This window comes from Bombus fervidus, chromosome 6 (genome assembly GCF_041682495.2).
Source record: "Bombus fervidus isolate BK054 chromosome 6, iyBomFerv1, whole genome shotgun sequence".
NCBI lineage: Eukaryota > Metazoa > Arthropoda > Insecta > Hymenoptera > Apidae > Bombus > Bombus fervidus.
Genome location: NC_091522.1, coordinates 4,751,883 through 4,777,871, shown reverse-complemented (window position 1 = coordinate 4,777,871; position 25,989 = coordinate 4,751,883). Strand labels below are relative to the sequence as shown.

Here is a 25,989-nt window from a genome sequence, read left to right as displayed (position 1 = left end):
CGTCCTGAGCGAAACACGTGATTTCGACGTGGCAATCGAAGTGTTAATGAATTTAAAGTATTGCGATTGTAACACACTTTGACTGCCACGTTGGACATATAATATGACCGGCCACGGTTTCTCCTATGACGCCACGAATGAAAATTGACAGTTAGGGCATTTTGAACATAACCGATAAATAGAAGATACTTTGAAATAAGAAGTGCCCTATTGAAAAAAAATGAGAATAAATCTTGCATCTAACGGTGCACTGTGTTTGTATCCATATCTTTGAAGGGTATTCCAGGAATATTATTATCAACATACCTTAGAAAATAATCGTAAATGCTGCTTTATAATCATATAATTGAAGTTAGAAGTATACACATGCCTTACTATTATATATAGAATAAGCAAATACTGTTTACTAATATCTTCTACACGTTCCAACAATATATTCTGGACGTTTTGCTTACGACGAAATAACGAATGCGAATTGTTTGTTGAAATAAACGAAGCCTTGTTGTGATATGTCGCTAACAACTGTTACCAAGCCGCGATGGTGGTCACAGGTGATAACAAAATAAATGGCCCATTGGGGAAGAATGTTGTCTTACATGATCAATTTATTATTATTTTGCCATTATATGCTTTGAATAATAAAAGTACTCCCATGGCGTCCTGAGCGAAACGTGATTTCAGCGTGACGGTCAGAGTGTTAAACTATACCAAATACTAAAATATACTAAAATTTGCAATAACTTTTTTGTTTATATTGATTGTAATATTAGCGTGATAAAGTTCAATTTTAAAAGCTAATTATGCAATAATGACAGTTGTGCTAGTAATTGTAGAATTACTTTGTTTGAAAAATTCTTTACTTTCAACTTGTTTCATTTTAAATATAAATTTGTTCTAAAAAAACAGTAAGTAAAATAACAGTAAGGTTATCAATATTATTTCTATTGTTACATCGTTACATCGTTTCTTTTATTAGATAATTTAAATTCATAATCGTTTAATTCCATAAAAACATAGAAAGTATAGATAGGAGTTGCCATTGATTTGTTGGATGACACCGTTTTCCTCAAATAGAAACTTTTCAGAGAGGGTGAAAGTCAGTTAATTACTGACTCTAGATTATTATGATTCACGATATTGATGAGGATGTTATAATTTTTGCTTGCTAAATCCTTGATAACACGTAGTTTTATTCATTTCGATAGGATTCACAGAGAAACATCATTGCATCCCTTCCCTTAAAATATGACAAAAAATTTAGGAAACGTCAGCTCTTGTCACGCAGCCTTACAAAGCACTTCGATAATCTGAATAAACGCTCTTCTTGGAAATATAATTATGTTATTTCCATGAAATTCAACAAATTTATGTTAAAATTCGTCAGTATGTTCAAACATTAACAAGTGATAGCATATACCATCTTAATATAAGTAAAACATAAAAATTGCGTCAACATTTTATTATATGGTAACAAGTTCTCTTCATCAGGAATTTTTTTATATTTTCTTCCTTTCTTCCCTTCAAGCAACAAAAGTTTCACTTACAGCTACTTCCTTCAAATCATAAAATCAAAACGATAGTAATCGTGAATATAAAAATATATGGAAATGAATGAATGAAAATCAACCGTATCTTATTCAAGAAACATGCAATACGTATTTTTCTTCCATTCAAAACTTTCTCTTACTTCCATTTTCTATTCTTTTATCGTAGGAAGTAAAATCGATCATCGATTCTCTTTGTTTCGCAAATAATTAATCCTTGATTCCTTCGATGATCGTTACGAATGATAATAAGCGTAAAATTCCGTGCCGTTTTGAGTAGAGTAATCGCTCGATAGTTATTGGGAACATTTTATACGGGGCGAGAGGATTTGTTCCGTAGTTGATCTTAAATTCACCGAAGCACGTACGGTATTGTATGCCATATTTAGGACGTCCTCTATAAGTTTGCTGATTTTGAACACACATCGAACATAGATACACATATCACGGAAGGAAATATCTCTCCGTTTTTCTCGTTGTATAACCACGAGCCATTGAGAAACGAGCAAGGCCGTTTTTACTTGCTTCGCGACCAAATAACTGTGATAAATGTATACCACGATCCCGGATCGCTTCCGTTATTGTTTTGATATTTTTCTCATTCCATAGATGAGAAATGTTGATTTTCTCTATTGTTTCTCAATGATCGAAACGACTCGAGAGCCGAGCTAGCATCTCCTCGAAGAGATTCAGCATTACGAGTCACTTGGTCGTTTGTATCGTATGTTGTGTTCCCCTCAACGTCCTCTATGGAAAAATAAATAATTCTGACTGAAAGCTATCTACATCGAAAAAGGAGAAGGAAAGAGAAAGGGTCTCGAAGGAAATACACACGCGGCATCATAGTCGGTGAAGTCAAGCGGCGTCAAATAAAATATCGTGAAGAAATCGAGAGGTTCGCTGGACAAACTCGATCGTCTTGTACTTTGACAATTTTCAGTTTTTTTCTCTTTACCATCTATCCGCTAAGATATTCCATAGTTTCTATAGAATCGGTGACCATCTAGACCAATTTAGCTATTATAAATTATTTAAGTTCCATCGAGTCAGGTTAAAATGACGAAATTAGTCCGTTATACTCTTCTCGTGGGCTACTGCTCGAGAGCACAGGCTGTCACACTTCTTCGAAAGTTTCGTCGATAATCAGATCAAAAGCTCGTTAACTATTGAAAACTCTTGACACGCCGATAATGTCTCGCGTTTCGATCATCCCCCGTACCCCTTCCTTCCTTTTTCCTTCTTTTCCTGTCGATTTTTCCTCCCCTCATCTCCCACATCATTCTCTTTCTTTTACTTAGGGATTGGAGGGAACGCTGAGACTTCAACTTTTCCGTCCGGACCTGGGTGTAATTAAGGGTAACCAAACTCGCAAGTTTCTGCCGGCTCTTTGTCGAGAATAATGCCTTTGGAGACGGCGTACTTTAAATTGATCGACGACCACGTATTCCGTCGAACGTACCACGAAATCGTTTGCGTTGTGCTCACGATAGATTTACGAAATGACCTGGATTTTTCTGCTGGTTACGCTTGAACCGTGTTCTTTTCGATATAGGAATCGTTTAATTCCTTCTTTCGGTGTGAAATCTATTTATACGTTCAATATATTAGATACTAATGTCAAATTCTGTAAACATTGGTCAAAAGAGAACAAAGTTTTTTGAGAAAATAAATTTTCAATATTTTCATGTTCTGGTTGGAGTCTACAATTTCTCCGAGTATGAACGCGCTGCATAAAAATTCCAAGGTGAGGTTGCATACGAATATGAAATCAAATACGAAACTAAAACATAAAATGAATCTACGGTGTTGTTTCTAGCAATTACAATATTTACGTTCTAATATAACTACCATTGAAATAATTCTACGTGAAATTCGGTTTCCAAAAAATTTTTGTTGGATTTGTTACAGTATGTGGTATGTATATATTTACAGTAGTTGATGAAAATATTTGGATACTTACTTGTTAGCGGCAACGCATTCTCGAAACAGTATAATGGCAAGTCCGACACTACCCCGTCGCTTCCAAGCAGAGGGTGTCCATGAGAATTTCCCCACATATAAAAAAGAAAGAAACAAAAAGTACAATGGCAAGTAGTCCCCCACTATTTAGCCTTACTATAACTGATAACTGACAATGAGCCAAGGACTCAAGAAGAATCTCGATTTTGCATTGTAATTTTGCTGCAGTCACGTTACGATTAGATAGATGAGTGTTTTAAAATACTGTGCTAATACTGATAAATCCAAATGTTCGTAAATTCTCACGATCGTAGGAAGTTTATAAACATATGTTACTTATAATTTAGTAAAAATTGTTTGAGTGAATGTTTGGAAAGTCCATAGCGAGCGTGCAGCGATTCGAAGGCATTGAGCTATGTGGTGTCGATATTACTGTTTGGGGGATGCGTGAGGTAATTTGCAAATAACGAGCGAACCAACGTTGCGTTCCCAGAGAGTAGACACATTGTTTAAAGCTTAAAGGATCTGCCCATGGAGTGGGCCGAATGGTGAGGAAGGCAACGATGCTTTTTGTAAGCGAACAGTAAGGGACGGAGAACGGCACTTAGCCTAAAGCCAAGATTGCCTAAAACATTAAGGTTGAAAAATCATCTAGAGTTTTTAACATATTTTAACAAACATATATATGTTTTTCATAAAAAAACATTCATGTATATATTACGTTTATTATATAAAACATTTTGAAATTTCAGTCGTATCTCATTACAATGTATATGAAATTTCAAAATGTTTTTATAGAACACGTACGATATGAGCCATTTAGAAGCCCTATTAATCAATTCCATAAATTGAACAATATAGAAAGGTGATAATATTACAAATATTAAAATGCTTTTTAGATTTATATAATTTTCTTGCAGTGAATCAATTTATATAGGTAGGTCATTTGTTGCATGCAATGATATTAAGAAATTAAAATTATTGAGTTGAACAATTTGGTTTCTAAGAGGCTCATATGTTCATAAAAGTTTTCCATAGCAAATATCCAAAAACTTTCTGTATGTACTGTATGTAGATACTTACTTTAGCGCGTTTGCAAGTTGTTACACATATTGTTTGGAGAGACCACAGAGAAGATGGCAGACAAACAATAGAGAAACGAACGAGACATAGGAGCATCGCGATGTCGAGCATTCGGCATTCGTATAATAGTACAGGCAATAATTCGTAACGACGTGAATTATGCATGACTTCGTAGCCGATAGATTATGCATTGCAACCCGACCGCGTAAAACTCGCGAGAATATAATTTTACCGAGTGTCCTCGGCTATTATCAAACATTGATTACCCGACTCTGTAATTTTATCGTGTACCAATCACTAACACCTGCGCATCGATTATTGTTTCATTAACAATCCGCGACTGATACAACACGCAATGGTTAATCAATAGTTGAATGTAATTCAATTCAGTGTATTGCACTATGAAACGCTTAGTATAATTTTTCTGAAAATGATAAAGCTTGGTGCAGTCCAATAATGTGATATTCTTGCGATTTTGCATTGTAATTTTGCAGCAGTCACGTTACGATTAGATAGATGAGTGTTTGAAAAAATATTGTACTAATACTGATAAATCCAAATGTTCGTAAATTCTCACGATCGTAGAAAGTTTATAAACATATGTTGCTTATAATTTAGTAAAAATTGTCCAATATTTGCTAACATTTTACGTGACCAGTAGACAGTGGATTGTGGACACTGAGCTTATGTTTCGTTGCGAATTTATAACGCCGCTGTGCTCATTCCCTTTTCGACGGAATTTCATAAGCATCTCGCGCACCCCTAAAAACCACTCCTATGGAATTTCTCATAACGACGGCTGTTGCTACGTTGAATGTGAGATTTTTACAGACGATGTGTTTTTCCATCTACCATCCACGTTTTTCTCAGTTTACTATCTTTTATTTTTCGAGTAGACTTTCATTGCGTTGGGATTTTCTTTGATCATCCCGATGACATTGATGGACTAGAAAACATGTGCATTTCAATATTCTGCTCCTTATTTTTTACTGTATATTTTTTACTGTATATTAAAAAAATATACATTATAGATGTCTAAACAGAACTAGCTCAAATATATTAAAATCTGTTTGCGATTTTAATTGAAAAATTGGTCATCCAGTGTAAAGAATATTAGGTAGTGCGAACAGTCAGTCGATCAAAAATCGCAAAATGCAATAAAAGTATCTTTCAATCATCTTCCGGGGAAGATAATAGACATATTTGAATAAATAAAAGCAAATTGATCTTTTTTACTTACGTTGTATTCTAGGAACTGTATCTGCATTTGGAAACCGTACGTTGTACCGTGTCTAGTAACTGCTTAGCGGGAGTCACTTTTATAACTATTGTTTTTAAGGACGGGTGGCCTCAAGCCGGACATACTTGCTGCAATCTCTAGATGAAACGAAGACCAGAGACATTCCCGGCACATCAGCCCTTTCTTTTCTATTTTTTCCCAGTCTAAGGAATTCCACAAGAACTCCACTGCACATTCATTAACCAGCTGTCAACGCGACAAGTCAACTTTCTTTTTTCAAAAACCTCCTGCGAAACGTGAACTGGATACGAAGAAGAGTAATCGTGTATTATATTACAGTTTAAATATATTTAACATATGTTGGTATTAAAACCTTCCAATTTTTCGATCCACACCCTGGAATTCAACACTTATAACACTTTGGCAAATTACCAGTTTTATAATTTGTGCTAATACAATGTCAAATCTTCTTGACGTGTAATCTCCAAAAAAATTTTCGTAGATCGATGCAATAACGAAGCAGTTTACATTTACAACATTGTTCCCTTATATACTTTATGTGCAATTCTGCAAGGTTGGTTCTACACAACGTCATTTGCTATTCAACACGTGGTCTGTTGCCATTCAATTTTCATTTTCGAGTTAATTGTGCTTTGTCTGGCGATCGCGCGCGATTTCTAAACACGTAGCGTTTGCATGCAATATATATCCTCTGTGGTTCAAATCAGATATGATTGTTTGACGCGATACGGGAAGGTGACGTTTTATAAATGCTACATCCCTGTACGTAATTTCGCTAGTTTGTCTATTCGTAGATTTGTCGACGGGAGAAACTATAATACTTGCGTTTTCGAGCGATTTCATGAGATTTGATTCGGCTTGCTTTCCACACCTTAATATTAATTCGTATAACGGATGCGTTCTTATTGAAGCAAAGGGAAAAAGAGAATGTGAGCTACAAATTTTGGCATTTAACTCGCTGGAAAATTATTGTCAGTAAGAGAGATGACTGATGAGACACCGTTACAAACTGTAACTGATTTATGTAGTATCGTTACCTATAGCTCGATGAATATACAAATTTTAAGAGTATTTTCCAATACGATATAATCTGTGGAAATTTTGCAAATGCGAGTAAAACAGTTTGGACTTTTGATGAGGAGTTTTGCTTAAAAGTGCGCGTGACAAGTTTATATCATTTTCTAATTTTGTATTGCAGTAATCTTACATGTATACACAGTGCCTGAAAAGCTAGCATACCATTGTATTTACTATAGTATTTGCATACTAATTAAATTTCAACGGCTATCTGTATATTCCTGTGTCATTAGTATTATATATATGTCGGAGATGAAAGGACACCGTGCCTTTCCTTTGGAATTCTTTAGAAAATCCTCAATACTTCAATCTCTATAAGTTAACCCGATTATAATTGTCCGAGATTTGCGATAATGAGCTTGGGCTCGAGGCGACAACTAGTCGCCGAACGTAGCCGCGGTCACGGGATGAACGTTTTACCTAACAGAGGTGTAGAATAATTGTATAGCTCTCCGTAAAAAGAAATAATTGTAGCGACACTTGATAGTAAACATTCCAATGGTCTCTGCCCCGTGACCAGATGTCGATGCATCTCCATAGGACATGTTCAGCTAGCCTGAGGACCCGCTATAAATCATAGAATTTATTAGTTTATTATTTATTAGTTAACTAAGGTCCTTCAAACGGACAAACAGTTTTAAATCCACCACCCACTACGAGAAGGTACGGGAAATCTGCTTTTCTCACGAACGACGCTCCCGCTAGCAACTTTCTCTCAAGGGCGACTAGCATCTTTCTCTAACTACCAACATAGAAATTAACCAATTAACAGCAACGTCCGTTTCCCTTACTTTCCGAGCAAAGGTTTTCCTCGACGAATCCGATGATCTCGTGCCCTTAGATACACCCCATCATAGTTTTCCTCTGCAGCATCACCGCGACGGAAAACATTCTCCCGTGCGATCTCATCAGCGAGCAAAACAACGTCTTTACGATCTGTGGATATTTCACGTTCTTAACAAAGAATCAGACTTAGACTTTGGAGGAAAGTACATTATGCTATCCCATTGACCGTGGATTCGTTATCGAACCTAAGACCATTATCATTAGCGTCTAATCACTGCGGTTACTTGTCAGTTCTGTAATACTCACACTTGTGTTAATCAACATTACCTCGATTGTATAACAACGATGGCTAATTCCAGTGAAGATTCATCACACGCCCCTAACCCTAATCATAATGAGAACCCGACATATATATTTATTTATATTTATATTTATGTTAAGTAGCTTCAGGTCTAGTTTTTTAGATGTAATTTACTTTAGTTTAAGTTAGCGATATTTGTTGGTAGATGTTTTTTAGACTTTAATATGTATGGGTTCGTACGGATACCTGATGTACTTTTTATGTTTTTTGGCCCATCTGTTTGTGTTGTGTCACTGCTCGTTATATTCTGTAACCCTATATGGATGTTAATATTAGGTTAAGGAGAGTGGAAGGAAGTTGATAAACAATAGAGTATTGTGTACAATACAGATGAGAGGTACCGTCGGGAGGGCTGACTGTCGATAAGGAATATTGTAAACCAAGTCCATTCTATGGCACCATGGGGACTGAAATTATAAGAAATCTATCCGTAGTAATTAAATTTAGAATAAATTGCATATTGGTTAGCAGTGGTCTTTTTAGTTTTCTCAAACACTGAAGCTATCAACAGCGTATAAACAATAGACTGCGACGAAGGCAGACCATAGACAGTAGACAGGCGACGATGGTACCACCGGGGCTTTCAGTCATAGGGTAACACTGCTAGCGTGCGGATCGGGACCAGCTCAAATTATATTCCTACTTGTACTTACACTTCTGTATTAAAATATATTTTCTACTTTACAATTTATCCACGTGTTCCTCTGTCCATACATCTAATAACCTCAACAATTTGGTACTATATATGTTACGTCGCGAAGCTTGATATGGATCGTGTTTCTAACCGTCTCTCGCGGTCCTCCAGCGTCATATACAAATCGTCTCATCTTCCCGACAGGGCATACAATGTATCGACGAGCGTGTTACGTAAAATAATAAATAAAAAAAAAGGAAGGAAAAATCGAAGACGTAAAATAAAAGATAAAAAATGTAAACAAAGAAATACAAAGACAGAATTTATTTCTTCACACTTGGTTTACACCTGACTTCCGAACTCTAGGAGCGACTTTTTAAGACTGACGCTCTTACAATTCCACCTTTAAAAACTGATTTGTTTCTTTCTTTGTCATCCCTCAATATCCCCACTATCCACGCGTTTTTTAGCCGTTCTCGAATATTCGGCGAAAGGACCGTTAGGATATTGAGGGTTCATTGAGCACTTCGCCTCGCCGACATACACTGTCGCCGAGTGCGGCCGCATCTTTATTTCTATCATCAGCCCATCGGTTCCGAAGCGCGGCCCGATCTCTGATGTAGATCGAGGTGTAGTTGATATTACAAGCGCATGGTTACCGCCCGGCCGCGAGTTCCAGAAACGTCTATTCGATCCGTTCTTTAATTTCACAAAGAAGTTCGCATACGTGATCATCGGCGCGAGCGGTGGCGTGATCCGAGCGCGGAGGGGGTCGTCTCCCCGAGAGGACAAGAAATTTATCCTAGGGCAGTTAGTTTTTCTTCAGAAATCCTACCGCATACATCTTAAACTTTAACGGATAAAATCGTGAATTCAACGAACATCGATAAATATCAAAAGTCAAGTTCTCGGCGTTCTATCCATCAAATCGATCGATCTTCGGATTAATCAATTATTGTACTTTCCGACACGACGAAGTCCAACACTATCTGTCGACGCAGTAAGTATTGTAGGCTGGTTAAATAAATAGATATAAATTATATAACTGTGGATTCCAGTTATATTAAAAACCAATCACCCCTATTATCCCAAAAGAAATAAGGGGATCACCCTGCTCGTGGCGTCGATTCGTGCAATCGTAACGGGAATTTACGACTCCCGTTGACGCGCTACAACGCGACCGCGTCTCCCCGCGACTGGACAAAAATACAATGTATCTAAACGAAATATAGAACCTGATATAAAGATCGAACTTTGAAAGAGGCAAAGATCAGAAGATGATTAAGAAGTAGAGAACGAAATATTTACACAAATGACTATTATTAGTATGTTGGGGTTTAGATAACCGAGCATCTAACATTGTAAGTAATAACTTTGTTTGTAAGTAATAACTAAGTAATAACTTTGAAAGAGGCAAAGATCAGATGATTAAGAAATAGAGAACGAAATATTTACACAAATGACTATTATTAGTATGTTGGGGTTTAGATAATCGAGCATCTAACATTGTAAGTAACTCTTCTACTTCAATTCTAAAGCCGACTGGTATTGTTAAGATAACTGGCAGCTTCTAAAAGCACTTGTATAACGATTTCTTCTCGGTAACAAAATCTTGCACTACCGTAACATGCGCTTCTAAGAAGATAAAAATGCCTCTTAAAGTTGTTTTAAAATATTTTTGCTAGAAAAATATTAAATATTCAGATGGCATTCTTCTTCTTGTATTTGTTGCAATATTTTAGGCAAATCATTGGTTTCTCATATGTCACATAAATATATCAGGCAACAAAGGACATATTTTCAAAGTAAACGAAAGTTTCCATCGACGATGCTTGAAACAATGCCCTTTGAATGCATCTAAACACTCACTCGGCACTAGCAAAATCGCACTTGAAATTTCAATCTGTCCGTTCACGTGCTTTTCGTCGAAACCCAAACATAATCCGTGAAAACGCGAGTGGAGGAAACAACAGTTCAAATCCTACTAGAGGCTCGATAAACTCGTCTGTATTAGGTTTCCCTGTGAAAATTCCGAGTGACATCCAACAACTCCTTTGAAATTGAATTGATCCTCTAGTCTTTCTAATTAGTTACAAAAATAATCATAACATCATTATATACAGCATCTATTGTATGTAGTTGGTGCAAATTTCAAGCCACGTAGCGAACAAATCAAGATAGCGTGATACAAGAAAAATAATTCTTGTATACAATAATATATTGAAATTTGTATTTATTTCTGTTTATTATAATAAATAGGCTATTTAAAACAATTATAGAATCACTATTATGAATTGGGTTTAAGGAATAAGAATGAAGAAATCCTATAGATTTAACGCAAAACTGATGTGTTATTCGTCTAATACTATAATGAAGATTGACTTTATAATAATCATTAAAAATAAAGAAAATCTATAAATATAAGGAGTAGATATAAAAATTAATGTGATATGGAATATGATCTTTACTTAAACATTAATTTATGCAGTGTATATTTATTACGGTCAGTATTTTTTAGTAAAGCGTTTTTTATTTGCTATATAATATTCGCAAACTTTGCGAAACCCAACAGTGTCTTTTTTCAAACTTATCTAATGTTTCAACTAATCATAGTCTCATTTCTCACATTTATTAGTCCGAACACTCGAAATATCAACATTGCTTGATTATGACTACATCTATTATCGTTAGCGTATCGTTTGCTCATTGGAGGACAGTTTATCCATCGCAAAATTATTCGGATCGGATTATCCTCGGTGCATGGAACAAGGTAATATTTTGGTTTTCAACGGTGGCCGAGCAAGCTGCAGCACAAGCAAACCAAAACGCTGCGGGAAAGCCAGTGGCCCAGGTCACGCTCAGGATTTATCGCCACGTACTTCTTACCAACGAGCCACACATTTTGAGCGCGTGTGCGCTATCATTTCCCGTGTTCTTATAAAACGGGTCGGACAAACTTCTTAGTCGGTATTTACAACAGCTCGCGTTCGTTTTCACGATGAATAAAGCGGAAAGAAACGTGTTACATTTCTGTACGATACGTAACCAATCTGAGCTTTACACGATTTAGAGTCTTACTGTATTATGAGATTATTATGTTGATCGATTCATTTTATGATTGATCGAATATAATTTGAACGCTTGAACGTAGGTTAATTCAAATTTGTGGTAGTTATTAACGAATTAGGGATTATATGATCCTTTGATTGTTAACATATTTTTGAATAGTCTTAAATAAAAAAAAAAAAAAGAAAATATGATAAGTATTATATTTTGATGTTTATCTATTGCTGCTACTGGTACGTAATTATAGGCAGAATTTACTGTATGTGGAGCTGAAACTGCCGACAGTTTCTTGCGAATATCTCGGAACTAAGGTCGACCGACACTTATATATATGGGAAAAAGTTGTTATATTCAAAAAAGTATCGTAAATGGCGTTAATGGTACACTTCTAAATAATTATCGAAAATATTGGGAATGGAATGAAACGAATAAGAGTTTATTATTTTAACGTGAATTTCATTATAATGTCTAAGAATCATCATTGTTTTCATCGAAGTATTTTTCTTAATTTCATACGACATTATCCTTTCCCAGCTATTATGCTATAGGAATGAAACCTAATTTAGACGTCTGAAGTACTGCAGTTGCTAAATATTTTACCTTATATCATGGTATTTGTAATTACTTTCGACCACGAGGAAATTTCCTACGGTATAATTGGCAATGCAACTTCGTTCTAAGCTCGATGCAAAATTATTTCATCACGTTATAAAACATTTATTTGTGATTTTTCCCGTGAAATGTTTGAATTTCAATGAAATACACTAAGGATACTTAGACCGGTAGGTGCAAATGGGTAGAAGAAAGTCTACCAATTCGGATCGAGGGTGACAGGGATGGATCGTCGGGATCACGAAATAACATGCTGGGCACGAGGCAGTAGCAGAGTCGTAGCGAGTATTTTGTCATAAAGCAAAGGAATTTTTGACTGAGCTGTGCGTTCTCGTCTGTAGTGGGATTCCTAGGACGTGCTGTGCATAAAGCACTTGATAAAGTCTTAAATATCCGACACGTTCGTGGTAAAAGAGGAGCTACACTTCTTTCTTTCTCTACTTCTCGTAGGCCGTTGAATTTTACAAATTAAGGTCGTTCGAAGTAAACACGATCTATCGTTTCGTAGTGGAATGTGATCGGTATAATCGAACTAGCGTAAGGATAAAGGCATGCTCGTGAGATTCTCGTAAACAGTCTCCGAGGATTCGTTAAGTTGGCGTGAACGAGACTGAAAATACTCGCGAGGAGAAGTGTGCCAGACGTTGGTTGGTATTTCAACTTGAATTCCAGGCCAACTTCCGCCGAGTATTGCCCGTGCGCACCACAATTTTGATTTAATGGAAGTTTTGTCAAATTAAAATCAACGTTGAGGATCCTCTGTTATACGTAATTTCGGACATTTTTGCACTTTTGTAGTAGATTTATTATATAATCTTCGTTGCTCTCGTGTTAGTCAGTCAATATTTGCAATTTATATATTTTGAGATATAAAATAAACAGATATAAGAATATTTTTTCAATTATTGTTTAAAGAATTTTATTTTTGTACATATGTATCATATCTTATTTCTTAAAATTTTGGGATGAATGTGCTGTTCCAAAGAGAAGGCACCCTCATCTTTCTCATTTTGTAGTTAGATCTTCTAAGAAATTTCGAAAAGAATATTTCTATTCTGTACTAGATATTCTTCATATATTAAACAATTAAACCTCCTCTACATGTCACTACCCATTGAGCATCCACATAATTTTACATACACTTTCCTTAGCTACAACGTAGTCTAATTAATAAATAATAAATTTTATTATAAATACTTCGAAAGAAAAATCATTGCTCTTTCGCAATTTATCACTTAGATGATAGTGATACTTATAGATGTAGAAAACGTGTTGGCTGTCTTTTATTTTTTTAATTATTATTTAACTACTGGTACATTATTCTCGTGCGACACTATCATATACAACATTACCATAGCTGGGGACAAAGCCAGGCAAGGGTTCGTGGTAAGGTAGTTGGCAGTAGATTAAGTCACGGAGGCGTACTGCGTCAGACACGGATGCTCGCCGCGTGGAGAAACGAATCCGTCTGGAAAGCAGTTGCATCCGCATACCGTAGTTTTCCGCTCGAAACGATCGTCAAATTCTCACATACACGCTAATTTAAGCAACCATGCCAGGAAGTACGAATTTCCGGAGCTTTTGAGAAGAATCGAGTTGAAAAAAAGAGGGCGGTGCGCGGTGAGGCTAAGGTAAATTCACAGAAACTGGTCCGTGGAAGGAAGGATGAAAGCTGATAGCGAAGCTTTCCGTAGATGGCGCACGCCTTGGAAGCTCGTTCTGCGGTCTGATAATAATTCGTTTCACGTACTTAGTTTTCGTGGCTGCGAATGGTAGTCCGGATTACTCGTCGAGCCCGGCCACATGCTTCTCGGAATACACACGTGGCGGCTCAAGCTTCTCCGCTACTTAGACCTTCATTTTGCAGTTTCTGTCATCAGCCGCCTTTACTCCTCGGTCAATGCACCCTAGAGTACTGTGAGAACCTACGCAACCATCGTCTGAGAAGCTTCGCTTTCTTTACTTCTTAAACTGCCAAGATGAAATAACCAGTCGCCCAAATATTCTTTTATAATCTCTAGTAAATTGTTTTCATTCCCACTGATGAATCTCTACTTGACTTCTAGCGACGTATAGTACTTGATCGTGCTTTTTATCGAAGAATGGTTTGATCAAAATTTCGGTCAATTGGTTGGATGCCATGGATTTCACATTTGAAATTTTATTATTTAATTGAGGATGTTTATGTAAATTTATACTTTTGAAGATCACTAAAGGTTCTTTAGCAAAGAGAAACCTTTTAAACATTATAACGAGTATTTTATTTGAAATATTTTGTATATTTTTACATATTATTTTGAACGTTTTTGCACATTGAATATTTTTCTGCGTAGTTCAATTACTATATGTATAGGTATAACGTTAGTATAAATGTTAGAATTTAATCTTAAAGTTAAGATTAATAATCTGTGGAAGACACAATGTTTGTGTTAAAATAATATTCAGTGATATTTATTAAACAGAACTACAGAACCAAATGTATATAAGCGAGTGATATAATTAACAACGTATAGAAGAATTGTTGATTGTTAGCCAGTTACTCTCAGTCTAGACGTAGGTAGTGACCCATGATCCCTTATATATTTTGAACCCCTCTCTCTATACAGTAATGAGTATGACCTGTGTAAGTGCCCTGTTCAAATGCCTGTATAGGTGTCTGTGTAAGGGTATTGTGCCTATGCGTGCAATATCGTTGTATTCCAACAATAAATTTTTCTTTTTAGAATTTGCTACTTATGGAAATATATGTATACTTGTCAAGAAATCGGAAGACTTTAATGATAAAAAAATGATTATTTTTCTATCATAGGTCTTAAATACAATTCCAGTTTTATCATTTTTTTATTTCTATTTTTCATCTATCTCGGTCTTAGAATTACGTCTGATGAATTGATGTCCTATCATCGAGTGTGTTTGCTTCATGATTCCTTTGTTCTTGTGCATTTTGTATCGGAACGACCATAATTCTGCTATCAAATATTATATTTATTGCCAACTGCTTTCACAAAGACAATATTGCGACTCCGGAAAATGTTGCTCAAGAGCTTCTTTTCAAACATTCAGTGCGCTAAACACTTTGGTTGATCGGAGTTGCTTTTATCGCGACGCGTAAGTCATGATATTCTAACGATAAACCGTTGGCTTTCTTCCGTTGACCATTCTTCCTTTAACATGGTTATGGAAACTCTTAGCGACATTTTTTAGTTTACCTTATGACTTGTACTTAGCTTTGAAGCAGCTATTTCGTAAAATAAAAATGTGTCCGAAAGTGTTATTAAATCGGATTCAGCATAACATTAAAGACTGCTCAATAAAATTAAAATATGATGTGTCTCTTCTTTAATTCGAATACACGTCAGACTTTACACGTAAACATTAATCTACTTTTAGTTTGGATCACAAGCGAGACAAACGCAGGAGAGAACTGAAAGCAATGTACCAAGGTAGCATATTGAAAAGAGGGTTGCCTGAAACCAAGAGGGGACTAAACCATAGCGAGGTGTAGATTAGAGAGACAGACACAAAATTTAATGGTAGACGGTGAGAAATTAAAAATTCCTGGCCATTTCTCTGGTAGATAATCTTGAAGAATGTTTTGTGTATCGTGGAAGTGATCTCGCGATGTTTCGGTCTTGGCAAATGAAGAAAAAGCTCCATTCGAATGGAGCCGGTGTTCTGTAACAGAAAATAGAGATTGCCAGGTTCGTTTCACGCATTCTCCTACTACATTTTAATCGTCGAAATAAATGCTTCGCTGATTTATTCGCTGCTATTCTGTTGGCTATGATGATGGTGCCCGCATTAACGCGAAGTTTAAATATCGTTCGAACCGTGGCGTGGGTCTAATTAACTTCCTGTGTGATCGTATGTAGCAGAATTTCCCTAAATTCCAAATGTAACGGAAAAATATATATATATAATATACATAGTATACATATAAAACGTTTCTTCTTCAATGTAAATATAACATGGAAAATGGATCCCTCCGAACGCGAGGAAAATGAAAAGCTGTCAACGGGCGAGTGTCAGAAAGCTCGAGAAAGATTATGATCTACCGCCTGGTAACGTAATAAGACCAGCCCTTGCTTTCCAACGCGAGGGAAAACAAATTTACCGGCTTTCCCTCTCCCTCTCTCCCTATTCACGATCTAACCTGTAGACGTGGCAGTTAGCTGTTAAATATTAGGACTAAAGGGAGTAAGAGAATTCTCGAACAAGTAAAGTAATTAAGTTATAATCCTCGTCACTCTTTTCATCCGCATTCAACTCTTTTCCCTTCTTCGTTTGAACAATCTTTATTAATTCGATTTTCCTTACACGGTTCCTTTAACTTATCAGAAGCAAAGTACACGGTCCATTTATGGGATCTCCTTATCCCCGCTATTCCCCCGTGATATCCTTATTACGTGGGCAGCGTCCAAGTTACGGGTAGTTAGTTAAACCTCAAACTTCATTACGTAGTCGAATGGCGTACGGAAAGGGCTGAGAGGCAACAGCGAAGAGGCGACCGGTTTTTACCAGCAAAAACTGAACAAGGTATCATCGTTGTCACGAAGGATTCTCTCATTTCCTTCATTTTCACCGATAATAATTCGGCTCGGTAGAAAGGGGGACAGAAGAAAATTCCTGGGACGAACCAAGAGACTAACTCGCAAATATTGACCGTCTCTCGAAGAGGTAAGAAGGACGAATTTCCTGCTTAACAATACTTACCTCTGTTCGCGAGTTCTCGCGTTATCGGTCTTCGTATTGTAACAAAAGGAGCTTCGCGACTCGTTTGTCGTTTCCTGACACTGGTGCGAGTGAAGTCCTTGCGACGTGTTACCGCTTCGTGAACTCGCTCTTCATTTCCTGACGAACGTCCCTTTTATTCCATTTAATCTGGTTCCTATTCTAATGTTGCTTTTTTTATTTTTATGTCGGTTTTAAATCCAAAGTTTCGAAGAAACACGTTCGATGGATTGTGGATATATTATAAAATGTTATAGTTTTTGAAATGTCGTTAACATTACGATGAGGCACGATTATCATGATTATATTGATAAATTAGTAGAACTATATTCAGTGGAACTATTTTTTACCATTACTATATGTATGTTCAAGATGGATATTTCTGCTTTATACTAATCTTTTCTCTTAGATATATGTTTGCAAGAAATATCTCGTAGCTTCTATATGAATACATTTTCAAATTGGTTTCTAAGTTGACCAATATCATTATAACAGTCGTGCCTTGTTACAGTGGTAACGAAATTTCAAAATGTTTCGTATAATACACATAATCTATTCATTAAAGGTTTCTATAAGTGTACGAATACTTTCGAGAACTATTGTATCAATGTTTCGTATTTATTTGGAAAATAACGAGAGTCGAGTTCGAACAAATCGAATTGCAATCAGGGAAAGCTACCGCCGAATTAACGGATCGGTTACACTGAAAATTCGGTGATTTTGTAGAATTTAAAGAATCTCGGAGCCGTTCAAATATCTCGTAAATCGACATTTATATCGTTATACGGGCTCATTGTCGAACCGGTTTGAATTAAACCAAATTAGAGCGAATTAATTTACTTCTGTCATCGATTTTCATCGACATTGGTGTATGTGTGTGTATGTGTGTATTTATAGTCACAGTCGTGAACGAAAGGACGAAACGTTGTATAATTGTTATAGTTTTCTGGAAATTGCAGTTTTCCATTGTTTCTGTCTTCATTATCTTCCTATCCATAGCAGGAATGTGTTAATAGCTTGGAGCCGCGTTTTCTTCGCCTTACAAGTAAATCTCATAGTGCTTCGTATGCTTGGGTGGAAGAAAATGTGTCGAATTAAGGAATTGGATCGAGGCATTAACGTTCGTTTGAGAACTGACGAATTTCAGTTGGAGTTAGTCGTGTTCGCGAGATACTGAATATTTAAATGGCTATTTCCACTAAGAACCTTTGTAACTTTTATAACTTCTGTCCGCATAGTCGGTCGATGAATGCGTGCAGTCAGTGATAAAAAATTCTTATCGCGTCTATGGTTCGTTAATTATACCACTGATTGAGTTGAACTAGTCACTTTATGGTACTTTTATTCATCCGTTGAATAAGTTTGTTTCTATTTCTTTAGAATTACTCTTTCTCGTTCTGATTCTCGCATTAATCATTTTTTCAATTATCATTGAATCAATTTTCATCTATGATTTAACATGTTCCTGGAAATGCATTAAACATAATATTTTATATCAGTTTTATGTTATAGACACTTACTTTTTCTGCTTGTGTCTGTTATACAACTTCGTGTAAAAATATTTCTTGTTCTATTTACCTTTACCCAGATTCAAGCTCATATTCTATCCATTTTTTGAAGCCGTAGGCAGTCTTGTCTCGATCTATTAACGTTCTGTTTTAAAAACTGTACGGTCTTGTCTGAATCCGTGCAGGTTTTGTTCTATTTCAACCTATTGTTACGTATACTTGGTTTTGGTCCAGTTTAGACTTTCGTACACCCACAGGTCATAGATATGGAGGGCAAGTTTAACGGTGTGGTTATTAAAAACCTAAAAGTTAAAAGTCTTTCTTTTTTATTAAAACAAGACCAAGATCGATGCATGAAATTTTAAAGATCAATGCAGGGTTAACTACTCCCATCAGCCAATAAATAGCTGTTATAATTTAATCTTAAAGTTAAGATTAATAATCTGTGGAAGACACAATGTTTATGTTAAAATAATATTCAGTGATATTTATTAAACAGAACTACAGAACCAAATGTATATGAGCGAGTGATATAATTAACAACGTATACAAGAATTGTTGATTGTTAGTCAGTTATTCTCAGACTCCTGGAGGGACCACGGAGAAGTCCCACTCACATTCACCGGCCACGGCATGTTCGGGGAGTACCTGCTAAAAGTTCAAAGGGAGGTGACGTCCATCTGTCACCACTGCCAAGAAGAGGAAGACACGGCACAGCACACACTGGAGCGCTGCCCAGCGTGGGAAGAACCGCGCCGCGTACTACGCCTCACCATCGGCGATAGGCTAGCCCCTGAAGCGATCATAAAGGCCATGACGAGGGGCCAACAGGAGTTAGCCGCCGTCCGCAACTACTGCGAGCAGTATCAGGTGCGCGACCGCGGCACCACCACTACCGCCGTCATAGAAGAGCGCAGCGAAGGAGCCGTCAGACTGAGGAGGGTCTGGCCTCCCCCCCCCCCCCCCTCAGACTCGCACGACTGCCCAGGGAATGCGGCACTAGGGGGGAGTGGTCCCCCCCCCATTGCTGCCAACCTCAACCAGGATGCTTCTCACAACAACAAAGGGAGACGACGACGAAGGAGTATTGCGGTAGCAAATCTAAAGAAAGGAACCGGGACACTTCCTGACAAGCGTCATGAAGACCATCGTGGGGTTTTAGTCGGTAAGAGTCCGACACTACCCGCCACCCCCCAGAGGGCGGCCAGGCGTCCATGAGGATTTCTCCACGAAAAAAGAAAAAAAAAAAGTTACTCTCAGACTAGACGTAGGTAGTGACCCATGATCCCTTAAATATTTTGAACCCCATTCTCTATACAGTAATGAGTATGACCTGTGTAAGTGTCCTGTTCAAATGCCTGTGTAGGTGTCTATGTAAAAGTATTTGTACCTATGCGTATAATGTCGTTGTATTCCAACAATAGCATAAAAATTGCAAATTCGAAAAAAAACATCTATCTCTTTTTCCCTTGTTCTTCAAGTGTATATGTATGTATGTATTTTACAAACGTAGTAGTTCCGACCAAATATATCTATTGAAGCTCTTTCAACAGAATAGTAACATGTAACAGCATCAGCTTCAATGTAATGGTAACATGTAACATCAGTTTAATAGTTTAATAGAGGATCAGAGCATTCGATGGAATCGACCTGCGAGGCAAGCAGGAATTTCGCACTTGAAAATATAGAAGAGCTACACGATTGCTAGTAAAAGATTTTAACACTTTTATTTTAGAAATTATTTAGAAATTATTTATATTTATTTTAGAAATATTTTCCTACAATAGAAAGATTTTCATTCCTGTTCGCCATGGTCGTGGTATTCGCGGATGCATATCTTTCCAGAATGCACGCCAAGGATTCGATAACTCCGTTCACGTGTGAACTCACGATTTTCTGTGAACCCAGGAAACCGGAGTTCAGGCACCGTATTATCTCCGTTATATTAATGCAAGCCGATTTCAAAGTTGAGCGCGCGTCAACTCCTGGATCTGCACAGTTGCTCACCGACACGATTTAGGTCTAGCAACTTCAGCCTCGCCCCGGTATAACGTGGTGCCCGATAAGACTAATGTAAGTTGAGTCACGTAGTCTCGCAACAGATTGGGATATCTCGACCGGTCTGCCAAACCAGACTTTGCTCTTTATGTGCGAATGTTCCTGACGATGTATCGAGATATCGATTGTTTTGTTTGAAATATTAATTAGCAAGTATCAGTGCTTTCGTGCACGGTGCTGAATAATTATTCGTGAATTTTAGAAAACGAGAATACGACGTTACTTCGATTTCTTTTCATGATAGACATTATGATTGAACGATTGAAGAGCTGTATTTATATTTCGTTTATTGGGCGCTTTGAATGAAATATCTTATGTGTCTAATTAATTTTTAATAAATAGGTGTAACTTATATCGTGTCTCGTCTCGTATGAAAGGAAAGTTGCTAAAACAAATATTTGTTTTTAATATGTCCTACTGGTAGCATCTTCAACCTGCAATTTTGATGCATCAATTGTTTGTTATACAAGATCGTATATGTATCTTTTCAATGACAATGATGACATGTATCTTTCCAATGATCTGCATAAACTGTCCGTCTTTTCCCACAAAATGCTAAATGTTTATAGCCATTAAAATGGATTTTGAGGTTGTTTGAAAATTCTCGGTGCGTAAACGATATATCATTCCACATGATGAATCGTGTATAACATTGAAATTTGTAGCCACTGTTGTAGCCACGTTATAGCGTGTCTAAAATCATCATCAATCAGTGTTCGTCCAATTATATCGTTTTGATTTCCCCGTTTACGGATGACACCCTTGATCGACACCTTTTATATCTGGAAGGTATTTTAAAATACTATCTCATTAAATGTCTGCTATGAAACAGATATTTATGAAATCCTAATATTAATTATAAATACTAACTCTTTTAAGTTCTGCGGATGCATGTATGTCATAATAATTAATAAAGACATTTGTGTGTAGTATATAAATTATATGACCAGTTATGAAGTACCTATTTTATAAAATAAAATTACTAATAAAATATATGTATATTGTAGGCGATAAAACGTGTATACCTTTCACGAGAACCTGTGTCAGTCATCGGTGTTAGCGGCGTACCGAACGCCGATAATCTAAACATTCCCCGACATCGAACCGTTGATGATCCGTTTCAGTCAGTCGCCGAGCAAATGTCAAAGGGTCCAGATCCGAGACTTCGGTGGCCTTTGTTTAAATATCTAAGAGTAAATCAACCTGACTTTTTTTTCGAAACCATTAAACCCCCTCCCTACAATATTTTCTTTTTTTTTACTTCCGTTTATTTTAGAATCAATTCTCGTTAGAGAATTTTAAGTAAATTTATCTGACGTGGTACTATGACATGATTAATAAGTGTTTATAGTATGTTTGATTCTATTTGAATCTAGCGCTTAGGTCTAAGGTGTAATGTCTTTTTAGCCTGCAGATCTGTTCCGACGTGTCGAGTAGTTGAGTAATTAGAGGGTTTTGGTGGTTGTTAACTCTTGTGCTGTATCTATTGCTGAATTTGGATAATTCTTCTTTGACTGTGGGTATCTTGAGGTCGTGATGTATCGTTTCGTTGGTGACGTACCAAGGTGCATCTATTAGAGATCTTAAGGTTTTCGATTGAAATCGTTGGAGAATTTCTATGTTGGAATTACTTGCTGTTCTCCATAGTTGGATTCCATAGGTCCAAACAGGTTTTAATATGGCCTTGTATAATGTAATTTTACTTTGCGTGTTTAAGTTGGAACGTCGATGAGCCAGTAGAATTGTTTAAATTTTGCTTTGAGTTATTTGGCTTTGTTTCCATGTCAATCTTCTGTCCAGAGTCATGCCCAGATATCTGACTGACTCTTTATCTGGAATAGGTATGTTGTTTATCGTCACCTGTAGGCAAGTTTGTTTTCGTAGCGTGAAAGTTATGTGGCTAGATTTATTTTCGTTGACTTTGAAGCGCCATTTGTGGAAGCACTCCTCCATAGAGTCGAGGCCTCGCTGGAGTGTAGAGGAGGCAATTGTCGGGTCTGAGTGTGAGGCTAATAATCCCTAAAATATGGCATGATACATATCATAATACATGAACATAAAGAATTAAATGAAATTTCTCGTTTCCTCTCTTAATTCGCTGGCAAACAACTCGACAAGCGTAACTATATCATAGTCAAAATTTGCAAAACTGTTGAAATGATTTCAGTTCGAAATCGTTGGAATGACAAGAGATAAGTTGATACTGACGGATACAGAGGAAAAGGAAGAAGCTGCCGCAACAAAATCCTTTAAATGGAATCACCGGCCGCACAAACGAATCGCGTTCGATCAGTCATTCGGAAACTTTTCGACTTGGCAAGCTCGAAACGACTGGCCGATCTCATGATAGTTCCCATCGAGTTTCTCTCCTTGCGAGAATGCATCCGGAATTGCGATAAAAACCGATGAAAGGGAGTCGATTGAAAGTAACCGATTTACAGTCGATGGAGAATGGGATTCTAGTTTTAAATTGTCGAGTTGGAGAGAAACTTTTGCTCGTTAGTTTCTTCCTTCATTCTGTTTGTGTTGACTCTGAACCACAGGGCAACCAAAAAGATTCTGCAAAAAACTGCAACGAAATTGTATTTTCGATTAATTTTTTTTTATGTACTTTGCACTCGTTTCAACGACTTGATTTCGACTTGATAGAACTAAATACAATTTTGTCAAATTTTAAATTAGAATCTATAGAGGACTTATATCGTGGTGACGTGAGTTAGTCCGTTGCTGCTTTCCATAAAATAACATTGAGGTGCGGGATGTGTCAGGTGCAAGTGAATACTTGGCGTTTTATTTAGCAGTTTGTTTATTAACTTGACTAGCGCGTGTAGCCTGGGCCTGATTAGAAGAAGTATTCGTCGCGAAGGTGTATTAACACTAGAATTACCGACATTTGAGACGTAGCTAAAAGCAGTCAAAATGAGGTCTTTAAAAAATACGTAATAGTAGAATTTTTATGTTTATTGATTTATTATTATCTTACAAAAGGAACTGCATGTTCTGAGATCATAAAAGCTATAAAATAACAACTATAACAAGAACAATAAGTATAATAATGAAGAATATTTAGTACCAAAATCTTTAGTAACAAGAATATTAAAATAAATTTCCATTGGTAAATATAAGAAGTATAATACAATAATATAATAATAAGTGTAATAGAATAAATAAAATACAAATATAACTTAAATTATTAGGTACAAAATTTATCATTCATCACATTTCTTACAAACGTAAATTTTCTTTTGTGTGCATTTTTCGCAAACATTTTTTACAAAGATCGCAAATGGTGGTGGTCTTATTATTATTACAGTACCCTATCTAATACCATTTGCGAGAATAAGGTGAGTTCTTTGACGTACTTTGGATCTTAGATTCGCTTTGTTCTCTCCGTAATTTTTCATTGCCAGCGGCAAGTTCACCTGCTAATTGAAACATAAAATCTTTTCTGGATATCTGCTCACCTGTGGTTTCCTTATATAAAATCCAGGCATTTATGCCAGCTAATTCTAAAACATTAAAAAATACTTGAAGTAATCGTCTTCTTGATTTCAACAGCACGCTATATTTTTTTGCCATTTAGTGTGCTGTATCTACTCCAAATTTTGTTTTATTATAAAATTCGGCTTTGGTTGGGAAAAGTAGCTCGTCTATTCTAACGTTTACACCAGGTTTAGAGCAATTCTGGCTGTTTTCAATAAACTTGTCCCATACGGTTTATAGTGTAAATTTGTCATTTTTCAAACGATGACTTCTATCATCTTTTTTATCAATAAATAAATTTCAATATTTCAAGAAACTCATTCCAACTCATCGTGCTGGAAAAGAAGCCTGGTCCCCATTTTGTATTCCACAAATATGAAAGTTTCAAATTTTTCACTTCGTATGCTCCCCGTACAATATTCCAAGGAATGCTTTCTGTAAGGGTCCATTTTTAACCCAAAACTCGAGAGGCTTCTGATTCGGTGCAAGATATTATTTATTTATTTATTTATTATACGTTGCAACATATGGCTGTCAATTAGTAGGGAAAATGCACTAATTACTTTATCTTTCATGATACTTCTCTTTGCATATCCTGTGGGACTGAATGTGTCTTTGAATATATTGTGCAAGGGTAATCTCCTAGATGCTGACCCTTCTTGAATTCTTTCCCACCTGGTTCCGTCTTCGGCAATTTCATTTGTACTAGTTTGTACATTTTCAGTTTCACTTTCAGAACTTGAAAGCACCCGAGTACTTCTTCTTTTGCGTACATTCAAAATTTTCTCTGGCTCTCTTTCTGAGGACTCATTTTCTTTGTCACTAATGTCACCATTGCTGTTATCACTAGAAATTTCAAGTTCTTTTTCACACACTGAAAATTCACTATCCTCGATATCAGAGCATTCCATTGGTATCCTTCTCAGTTTTTGCAACAATTCGGATGTTTTCAATTGTTTACTCATTTTCAAGGCTTGTAAAATATTGCTTTATAAAACGAGAAATCACGTCTTATTCCAACGACTGTGCTCTACAAAATCAGTCAATTCGACTGATACTGGTATAAGTACAAAACGATACAAAATTACTTTTATTTTAAATGAATAAAACAAATCCAGTCGTTTTGACTGACGTGGTGATTCTAGTGTTAACCAATTCGTAACTAAAGGTTTGACGCTCACTTCTCAACTCTCGACTCGCGACTTCCACTGACGAGTGCTTACTGACGACTAATCTGTTAATCAACATTCCCTTCCCTTCCCAACATCTTCCCTTTGTTATCTTTTGATATCCCCATTTTCCGAATATTTGACGAAAGGAAGACAGGGATGTAGATGGGCTATTATGCTTGTCGGCACTTACGCTTTATCGAGGCCTTGCTTATGTTTCGTCGGTCTCTCATAAACAGTCTTTCAGCGATGCTATGCTATCTACCGAAGAAACCGTTGGAAAGAGAATTGTTCTTTGAGGTCTAGTGGCGCTACGACATTCTGCGTTTACTATTGTAAAAATTTAATTATTTTGTTTCAAGTGATAAAAATGTAACATTGCAGAAAATAAAGGTATAACTTAATTAATTATGGCATTAAAGGAATGGTACTTTTAAAAGTCGAAATACGCGACTAAATTCAAAGTCCCAAAATCTTGACTACAATTAGACCACACTGATTTTAAATTCTCAATATAAATGAATTTTGTAGTAAACTAACTTTTTTCTCCTTGTTATTAATTAAGAGGTAAATTATTTGTGAAGAGATATGTACCTTTCGATTCTAGCTCGATACAATCTCAGTCGAAACCTCATCGTCGAAGACCAACATTCGAGA

General features: G+C 36.5%; 2 protein-coding genes across 2 annotated transcripts in view; one reads left to right on the top strand and one right to left on the bottom strand.

The window, feature by feature from the left end:
* LOC139988342 (uncharacterized) overlaps positions 1 to 25,989 on the top strand; it is a 446,678-nt gene that overhangs the window by 5,115 nt on the left and 415,574 nt on the right. The window lies entirely within an intron of this gene.
* LOC139988573 (uncharacterized) lies at positions 24,664 to 25,128 on the bottom strand. The gene has a single exon (XM_072006168.1). The coding sequence runs from the start codon at positions 25,126 to 25,128 to the stop codon at positions 24,664 to 24,666; it is 465 nt and encodes a 154-aa protein (XP_071862269.1).

Coding starts and splice junctions, on each gene's coding strand:
- LOC139988573 (XM_072006168.1), bottom strand. CDS start 25,128: ATGAGTAAACAATTGAAAACATCCGAATTGTTGCAAAAACTGAGAAGG.